We start from the raw sequence: 9674 nt of genomic DNA, 5'->3' as shown, positions 1-9674 counted from the left end.
CACAGCACACTAGTCACAGTGACTTCTCAACCAGTGCAATTCATCTTACATTTTAACAAAAATACAGAATCACCCCCGCAGACCAGGGCATCACAATCATAACCTGTGAAAAAACACAGGGTCACTGTCTGAAGGTTACAATTTCAGTTTACAAAGGTGTAGAATAATAATAATAATAAAAATATATATATATGAAAAAAACATCCATGTTGTTTAAGTGAAGAAAAACTGAATAGTATTGAACATCACTTTGCAGCCATTTCAGTGATGGTGGATTCCTTTCCTTTGCACACAGTCTTAATTTGGGGTGACTGATCTTTTAGTTAGTTTTGTCAGAGGGTTTCTGAATGGTCAGTGATTCAAAAAGTCAACACAAAACAATTATTTGTGGTTATTTGGGAAATCTGACACTGTTTCTTTTTATTCTTTGAAGTCTTTTAAAGTGGTGATTATCTCATTTGTGTGAAGTTGAATTTGATCAGCTTCATCCTTTTGGCCTTTATTCACAAATGGTCCTTAGGGATCATCCCAGCCCATCTTCATAATACACACCTGACACAGACACCTGGCCACTGGGGAATAGAAAAGCTACCATCGTAACTTTGCCTTTCAGCGGGATGGTTGATAAAAAGTCATCCTTGTCACTTTAACAGGAAATATTTGTACATAAAGTAATTCTATAGAGTAGGGTAACATGTAACCCTGTAGCATATCACACTGCATGAACGAGTTATCCAAATGTACCAAACAAGTTTTCTATGTGTGGATACATGAGACAGAAACCCAACCAAAATATAATAAGTATAGTATATTTACAGTATGCACACCCTGAAGGTGTTATTGTTGATTTGGGCTTCTTTAGGCAATGACAACTTGGGGACAAAATGACTAATTGCTCAAAAAGAGGTTTTATGTATCACAGGATATCATGGACTTGGAAACCAGGATAAATCAAATATTGTTTGGTCGAAACCTTACACAGCCCAGAATCGTCCTTCCAAACACACAAGCAACAGAAAGAGGTCATCACTTGTACCAAGTTATCTTTTTATGTAAGGTGGGAGACTGCATACTTCTCTTCTGGGATGTTGTGGTGATTTCTTTGGTGGATACTAAATATCTAAGTCTTAAAGACAGGAAATAAATTTTCACCACTGCCTACATTTTAAGGTCATAGTTTCCAAAAAAAAAGGAAAAAGTTCTCAACTAATGTGTTTTTATCTGTATCCTAATCTCTCACAGGTGAGCTTCCTCCTCTTGTTCTGATAGGCCACCCAGACACCCCCCGAGGGGAGGAGTTACAGCCTTTGGGCTCTTTGGTATTTTGCTGAAACAATAAAGGAACTGTCGTTTTATCTGAGAAAGGGAGAGAGAGGGGGAGGGAGAGAGAGAGAGAAAGAAAAAAAAAAAGTCAAATTTAAGCTTCAGTAGCTTCCCTGGAGTCATTTTCAGAAACAGCATCACACATCTTGCCTCCAGGCAGTGGCACAGCAGAAAAAAAGCGCTGTGGGCGTGAGACGAGCACAGTTAAAGATGCTAAAAATATTGCTTTTATTGACCTTCACAGAGGTAAGAGATGATAATTTTCTCATTGTATATTTATTTCCTTTAAAATATTTAAATAAAAATACCACAAAAATCAAACTTTATATTGTCAGAGTACAGGAGTTGTCATGTTTTCCTGTTTTTGATATTTTTTACATTTTACAAATCCAAATAAAGTATAGTGTTTAGCTGGAGAACTTTTGAAACATATGAACACTGGCTCTTTTGAGTGTCGCTGCTTTCAACAAGTGCATGTGGCATGCCCAACCGTAGCTCAATAGACAAATTCATTCCGACCTGAAAGAAATACCTGCACTGACCAGTCCTGAAATCTGTGTTGAGTGAAGGTAATGTGCAGCCTGCTGCCTCTCATGCTCCAAGAATATGATACAGGCCATAATTTGCCTCAGGATATAATGTGAAATACCAATAGCTTGCTACTCCTGGAATGATGCCCTTGTCTTGAAAATACTGCATTTCCTGCCATTTCTCATCAAAGTTATTTTCTCTGTTCATTAATTAATTTGCCATGTTTTTGTCATTTTCAGATTTGTGCTGCTCAAAATGGTAAATTATTCTCTTTTACATTAGCCTTTAAATACTTTATGATGATCTTAAACATTAATAGTGTATCCCTTAATTTTCAAATGCTAACTACCATGAACTACAACCATTTTTTTTTTTACCCCAGACATGAAGATACTGTATTTCAAACAAGACATGTAACTCATGTACCCCAACACTGTTTTCTTCTCTATTCCCTTCAGGCATCACATTTTCGGTGTTCACAGTCACATCTAAGAGTATGACAGTGCAGTGGAAGGGCCCTGCTGGTGCCAGCTCCTACAAGATCACAGCGACACCCAAGAACTCCTCAAAATATCCTGTCTTTGCTCAGTTCAGCGGTAATTCTGTGATGGGCTCAGTCAACTCCCTGTCACCAAACACGCTGTACACCGTGCAGTTAGAAGCCATGGACAATGCTCTCAATGTCCTCAGCAGTGCAAAGACTGAGGAGACAACAGGTCAGTAACAACAGCAAGGACAGTAAAGGAGAAAACTGGTGGTGATTCAGATTCCGATATCTTTTACACAGAGACAGAAACTTGAATGCTTCATGCGTCTTACATTTATACAGCAGTGGAAGAAGTATTCAAATCATTTACTTAAAAAGTAGTAATACTACAAAGCAAAAAGACTACAGGTATACGTTCTGCATTCAAAGTGTTAATTAAGAAAAAGTAGTATAATCACCTTAATGTAGTTAATATATAAAAAGTAACTAAACTAAATATCATTGGGTTTTGAACTATGGGTTGGACAAAAGACGAGGATGTGAGGATGACTAGGAAACTGTTATGGACACTTCCCCTCTGTATTTATTATGTATTACTATATATAAGAATAATAGAGAAACAAAAGTGTTCTGACTATATTTTGACTCTAACTGCAGTATTTAAAAGGCTTTTATTTTGTTATCTAACTGATTTTTATTTTTATCATTTGTTCTCCAGCTCCTGAGGTCCCCAGCATCATTAAGGCCTACTCCAAACACAGCGACAGCATCACTGTAGAGTTCACTGAGGTTTCCGGGGCAACCAGCTACATCCTGAGGGCAGAATCTGGGGATTTCTTCTTTGAGACCTCAGTGAGCAGCTCCCCAGGCACCGTGGTGCTTCTCCAGCCCCACACATACTACATGATGAGCGTCATGTCTGTCAACTCAGGAGGGAGGAGCCAGCCCTCATACCCCATCAAGGCCAAGACAGGTACGGATGAAAAGTCTAAAACCGAAAAATAAATTTAGTTTAATCCTTTATTGGTCCCTCAAGCTGGGGAAATTTATTCTCTGCATTTTACCCACACCAAGTGAACGAAACACACACACAAGCATGCACTAGTCTAATATAGTCAAATATCTAAAAAATATATTTATGATTTTCACCATCAAGACTAACAGTATTCTTACTAATAATCAATAAAATGGAATAATAATGGTAATTTCTGTCCACTTTCACTTGCCCAGACACTAAACATTTGAAGCAGTTTACTCAAGATGGTAATCAGCGTATGAAGAGTGAAAGCCAGCCTTTCTGTTGTTCCTGCAGGACAATAGCTTGTTATCTCACTCCACCAGTCATAACGGCGTGTCATTTCACTGCCCATTGTCACACAGTCTCTACTCTTTGCAGCCAATGCAGGAGGGGAGAAACTGTATCCACCCCTCTGCACTATACTATTCCCATAATATGAAAAGAGAAACCATGAGAACTAGGTTGTCTCCCTTCCCGAAGGAGAAATGAACGTAATATAACCACAGGGAAATTGTTTCCATTTCACACCTCTTACAAAAAAAGGGCAAGGAGAATGTAGAAGTAAGAAATCTGTGTGATTGACCATTTCATCTTCTTTTTTCATTAACCCTCACTACTCTTTGTTTTGCGCTTGCCTTTAGTGGTGATCGCACCCAAGCTGAACACCACCTCCCCTAGCAACGACTCCATCCTTGTGACTTGGCCCCCAGTTGAGCAAGCTGTCCTCTACACGCTCTGCATTATCAGAGAGGGCTCCAGCTCCCGCCTCAAACTGAACACCACCGACACCACGGTGACCTTCGATGACCTTGAAGCTGGGACTACCTACTGCATCAAAGGCACGGCATGGGACTCTGAGGGCCGCACTGGAGACGACCTCACTGTCTGCCAGATCACACGTAAGCATGTTGAATAACTTGTTAAAGAAAACCTGCGATACAACCCCAGTGGGTCAGTTGCTGGCAACCGAGTTTCTTTTGGACTTTCATTTGCAGGTCCGTCAACCCCAGATGTGACCAGTGTCCAGGTGACTCAGGGCCGGTCCCTTGGGATTGCTGTGTACTGGGTGTCAGTGCAGGGAGCGGAGAACTACATCGCTTGGACCTCTAATGGCCAAAACTGTACCTCAACAATCAACAGTCACTGTTACATCGTGCCTATAGAGTGTGGCCAGAACCACTCTGTGTCTGTAACAGCCTACAACAGCGCTGGTCCCAGCAGCCCCTCACAACCAGCTGACTACATTACATGTGAGTATATCACAAACAGCCACAGCCACATTCAGCATACTTTGAATACTTTGGCATGTCAGATGCAAAATCCTATGTGTTTACAAGAGTAGATGAACATGTCAAGTCAAGAAACAGTCCAGCACATAACCAGAGTTGTAGTGTCATTTCTACATAGTTTTTGTGCAGATTGACCAAACAAGGTACAATCTGTAATTTGCTGAAATTGAGAGATGCCGGTAGATAGATTTTTTTACTCTTGGACAGAGCCAGTGTAGCTGTTTCTGTTGAATAAGTGTACTTGCCAAAATGTTAAATTACGTTAATTTTTTTCCCCTGAACCTCCTGCCAGACCCATGTCCCCCAGAGAACATTTGGGTGGAAGAGCCCACGGCAGGAAACTGCTCACTGGTGTGGGATGAGGTGCCACTGGTGGAGTACTACATGGCTTTCATAAAGAGGGACGACGGGACTGAGAAGTCGTGCAACACCACTGAAACCACCTGCTCGTTTTTCTGCATGTGTGGCTACACCTACCTCACCACCGTCTTCCCCTACAACCAGGCCGGCTCTAGCCCTTACTCACACGTCCGCAACTACACCACCAGTAGGTGTATTGTTGTAAAAAATATTCCCTTTTCATGGCTGACGTTTTGACACACTGTAACGGAAAAAGCACAGGTGTAATTAATAACATTGGCTGTTTTCCATTTAGGTGTGCCACCAGGTTATCGGTTACAGTTGTGCCCTCTTCTGATATGACAAGTCAAAATGTTTGCTATAAAAAGTTGTAGTTCATCAAAGGAAGGATTTAGTACATTTGGAGAAAAAAAGTTGCAACGTGATGAACCAATTGATAATCACATTCTACTGACAGGAAGTGAAAACAGTGGTTTTCAACACTGGAAGGTGGAAGAAAACATACAAAGTCACCAGCATGGTCCTTAATTATTATTCTCACCTATTTCTCCTCCCACCCCATCCTCTCAGTTCCTTGTTGTCCACGGGGTGTTACCATAAAGCTGGTTTCTACAGACACCCTGGAGATCATGTGGTCACCGGTCAAAGGGGCCGAGGTGTACCAGACAACAGCAAAACAGACCAACGACGTCATCCACTGCAACGACACAGCACCGGTGTGCGCCCTGTCAGATCTGAGGTGCAACACAGCTTATTCTGTGACAGTCACACCTTGCAGCGAGTTACGAGGATGCAACCGCACCTGTACACCACACACACAAGAGACAGGTACCAACAGGGTTATTTTAAAACACAAGGTTAGATGTAGAGTAAAATCTGACATCATGAACACAATTTCATTGTATTTTATTTTCATCTATTTACCAATATATTTTCTAAAATGCAAATCATTTCTCACTCTTCATGACATCCACCATCCCCTGTCTGTCTTTCTGCAGCTCCGTGCTCCCCAGAGATCCTGAACATGACACAGACAAACAGCTCCACATACAGAGTCCTCATCAGTACCCCCAACACACCCAACACAAATTATACCATCACTGCCATCGGACGCTATAACGTTCACACTTGCAAGACACGAGATCGCTCCTGCGACCTCGTACAGCTGCCCTGTGGTTCAGTCTATGAAGTGACAGCAGTGGCCACCACAGCTGCAGGACAGAGTCTACCTGGATACAGTAAACCGTTAGAAACAGGTATGACACTATGGTTATCACTAGGAATAAATGTCCGGTCAAATCAATTTTATTCAAATAGATTGAAACCACAGGAGAACCACAAGCTGAAGTCATGAAGGCAACTAACAGCTAATAAGAGGGAGATAAGCCCTGGTCCCACTGGTGATAGTAATGCTATACTACATTATATGCTATACTACTTTATTTAAGTATAATGACAACAAAGTAAAGCATTGAGAACAACTTCTCTTTTGCCAGGTCAAAATATTCTCTTTACATGCATGCATTCTAGTATTAATTATCGATCTGTATTTCTCCTCCCCAGGTCCGTGCTGTCCCACGTTTGTGAATGTGACCCAGGTCACACAGGCCATGACCAACGTGACCTGGTCAACTGGCAGTGGAGCTCGCTCCTACATCACCACCCTGATGTCCTCGCGTGGATATGCTAAATGCCACACTCTGGACACCCACTGCCTGATGGGATGCATCACCTGTAGCACCAACTACAGCGTCAACCTGGAAGCTATCAGCAGCACAGGACACATGTCAGAGTGCAAATATCGTGGATTCTCTTCCAGTAAGAACAAATACATGCACGTACATTTGGAATATATATCCAGAGGAGGGAAAAATATGCACATCCAAAAAAACTTGATTAGTGGCCAAAAGCCATGAAACTATAGCCCAAGACAACCATGTATGCACCTGACCCCCCAGCTGGGTGGCTGAGGGGTCAGGTGCATACATGGTCAATGGAATTGATAAAATGTAGATATACAAAATGTATTCAATAATTGAAGCGCAGTTTTTGACCGCTCAAAACCCACTCACTCTCTTGTAGGTCCCTGCTGTCCAACAGGTGTCAAACTCTATCGCAGGGCAAACAACTCCCTCAGGGTGTACTGGCGCTCTCTGGGCCTTCAGATCCACAACCACACAGTGGAGCTGTACGGGACAGGAGCCAACTACACCTGCATCGCAGCTGCCGGTAGCACATACTGTGATATCCAGGAAGAAACTTGTGGGGATGTCTATAGAGTAGTGGCAGCACCTGTGGGACCGAATGGGATTAAAGTCAACTTCTGTCAGCCCAGAACATATTCAGGTGGGTCATAAAGTGGACTCTGAAATGATTATTATCACTAAGGAGTTTGTTCTAATAATTTGTGTATGATTTATGTTCAATTGTGTCATTTTCTCAGTTCCCTGCCCAGGAAGTAATGCTGGTATGGGTAAGTATTCTCTAAACTGTAAACTTCACATTTTGTTTTAGAGTACTTAAAGGAATAGTCTGACATTTTGGTTAATACACTCATTAACTTTCTTGCTAAAACTTGGATAAGAATTTGGACACCACTCTCACGTCTGCGCAGTAAATATAAAGCTCCAACCAGAAGATGGTCAGCATAGCTTATCATAAACACTATAAACAGGGAGAAAAAGCCTGGTTTGATCCAAAAGTAACAAAATCCGCTAGCGGCACCAGTAATTTACTGAAATCTTGTCATCATTGTGAGGTTTAAGCACAAAAACCCCAGTAAAATGGCTATTTGGTGTTACATGTGGACAGAGCCAGGCCAGCTGTTTCCCCCGGTGCAGACATGAGAGTTCAATCTTCTCATCCAGCTGTCAGCAAAGAAAAAAATGAATAAGCGTATTTCCCTTAATGCTGAGTTGTTCCTAAAAAGTCTGGAGTTCTGAGCAGATTGAAATTTGTTGCTGCACTCAACTCTCATCTCTTTTTCTCTCAAGTGATCTCTCGTGGAAGATGAAGCTTGGATTAAATGTAGTAAGTGTTTTTTTTTGTTTTTTTTTACTAAAATCCCTCCTGACAAGAACAAACTGTCTTCAGACCACATGAAAACTGAGTTATGTAACAACCCGAGACAAACAACATTCTTTCCTTTACATTACTCTGTTAACTGTGAACATGTGTGAAAGAAACTGATGAAGGCTTCTTTCACAGGACGAGTCCATTGTACTACACAACTTGAAAGGTATCTTGTGACAGCATCACAAGCATCCATAAATTGACTCTGCCTATAGTATTATAGTGATATAGTACACTGATATAACAATAGGTTTGAATGAGAGAGCAAGTAGACAAGCAGCACAGGTGAGGCTGATCTCTATCTATCTTTCCCTCTGGGACGTCTTGAATACATGTCTGACTATACAACAAGAATGAAGGGAGCGTGACTCAGGTAAATGAAGATGGAGATCTACTGTGGAAAAGTGACACAGAGTGGTTGTAAGATGATAGCTATCTAAAGGACCAGTGTGTAGGATTTAGTGGTTTCTAGTGATGAGGCTACATACGGCCACCAACTGAATACCACTTCCCTCGCCTCTCCCTTTCCAGCCATGTAGGAGAATGTACGGTGGCCTTCAGGTGACATAAAGTGTCAGTGTTTGGTTTGTCCGTTCTGGGTCTGCAACCATGAAGATCCAGTGGTGGGCTCCACGGAGGAGGACCCACTCCTTGTGTCAATATGGACTCATCCTAAGCCAACGAAAAAAATATCATTCTTAGTTTCAGGTTATTAGACACCAATGAATACATAATTGTGAATATTAAATTCCATTTCTGCCTCCTAAATGCCACACACTGGTCCTTTAATAGGCCCTGACTCAGTAAAAACCCCTGTTTCTTGAGTGTGATGAGTCAGTATTGAAGGTTTCATGAAATATCGGTAAGAACCAGTTTTTCCGCCAAGGCCTGGTGGATAATTTCTTCTTGTCTTGTCTTTCTTGCCTTGTAGCAAACACCCCCCACCACCACCAACACACATATGGATAGAGGACTGTGTTTACACCAAAAGCAACTGTGAAGATCCAGTACATCCAGATGAAATATCACTCTTGTTTCGGAATATGCCTGTTTTGTTGTTAATGCTGTTTGCAAGAGAAACTCTCTGACAAACTGTTTCTGTGGAATAAATCAAAACAAAAGCTAAAACACTTAATTAAAAAAGAAAAAAATGAAAATGAGTGGCAAAAATAACTTAAAATAACTGGGCATTTATTCTATGTATTTGACAATTATTTTCAATATTGCTACTTTTCATAGTATGTCATTTTATTTTCACTTCCTCATGTTTAATCTCAACAGTTGCCCTTTCACAATTAGACTTGATGTAACCTCACCATGTAATGGCATATAGTAAAAATGCAACCAGGAACCAGAAATTGAAACTTCACAGTGAACCCCTGCATAAAAAATATCATGACAATAATCATTCAAAGACAAAATAAAAATGAAAATGAAAATAATATTTTAGGATTTCTCCAAGTAGATAACCTCCATACGGCTGCTGTGCGATGTGTCTGGGTTGTGAAACCGATTTGTGACCCTGAACAAGGCCACCAATCTGAATGTGGGGCAGCAGGAATCCATCTCTTTAGCCTAGAGTCATGCATGGCAA

The 9674-nt window shown here is 41.2% G+C and overlaps 1 protein-coding gene across 1 annotated transcript; it reads left to right on the top strand.

The window, feature by feature from the left end:
- Nucleotides 1–1533: 1533 nt before the first annotated feature.
- On the top strand, nucleotides 1534–8021 carry fndc7a (fibronectin type III domain containing 7a). Its single transcript, XM_041055602.1, has 13 exons — nucleotides 1534–1569; nucleotides 2094–2112; nucleotides 2313–2570; nucleotides 3060–3314; nucleotides 4001–4258; nucleotides 4355–4609; nucleotides 4941–5195; nucleotides 5579–5836; nucleotides 6007–6264; nucleotides 6572–6826; nucleotides 7091–7354; nucleotides 7452–7481; nucleotides 8002–8021. Exons 1-13 carry the CDS (start codon nucleotides 1534–1536, stop codon nucleotides 8019–8021), a joined length of 2421 nt encoding a protein of 806 aa, XP_040911536.1.
- Nucleotides 8022–9674: the final 1653 nt, after the last annotated feature.

The sequence above is a fragment of the Toxotes jaculatrix genome, chromosome 14, assembly GCF_017976425.1.
Source record: "Toxotes jaculatrix isolate fToxJac2 chromosome 14, fToxJac2.pri, whole genome shotgun sequence".
Taxonomy (NCBI): Eukaryota; Metazoa; Chordata; class Actinopteri; family Toxotidae; genus Toxotes; species Toxotes jaculatrix.
This window is presented reverse-complemented; position numbering and strand designations above follow the sequence as displayed.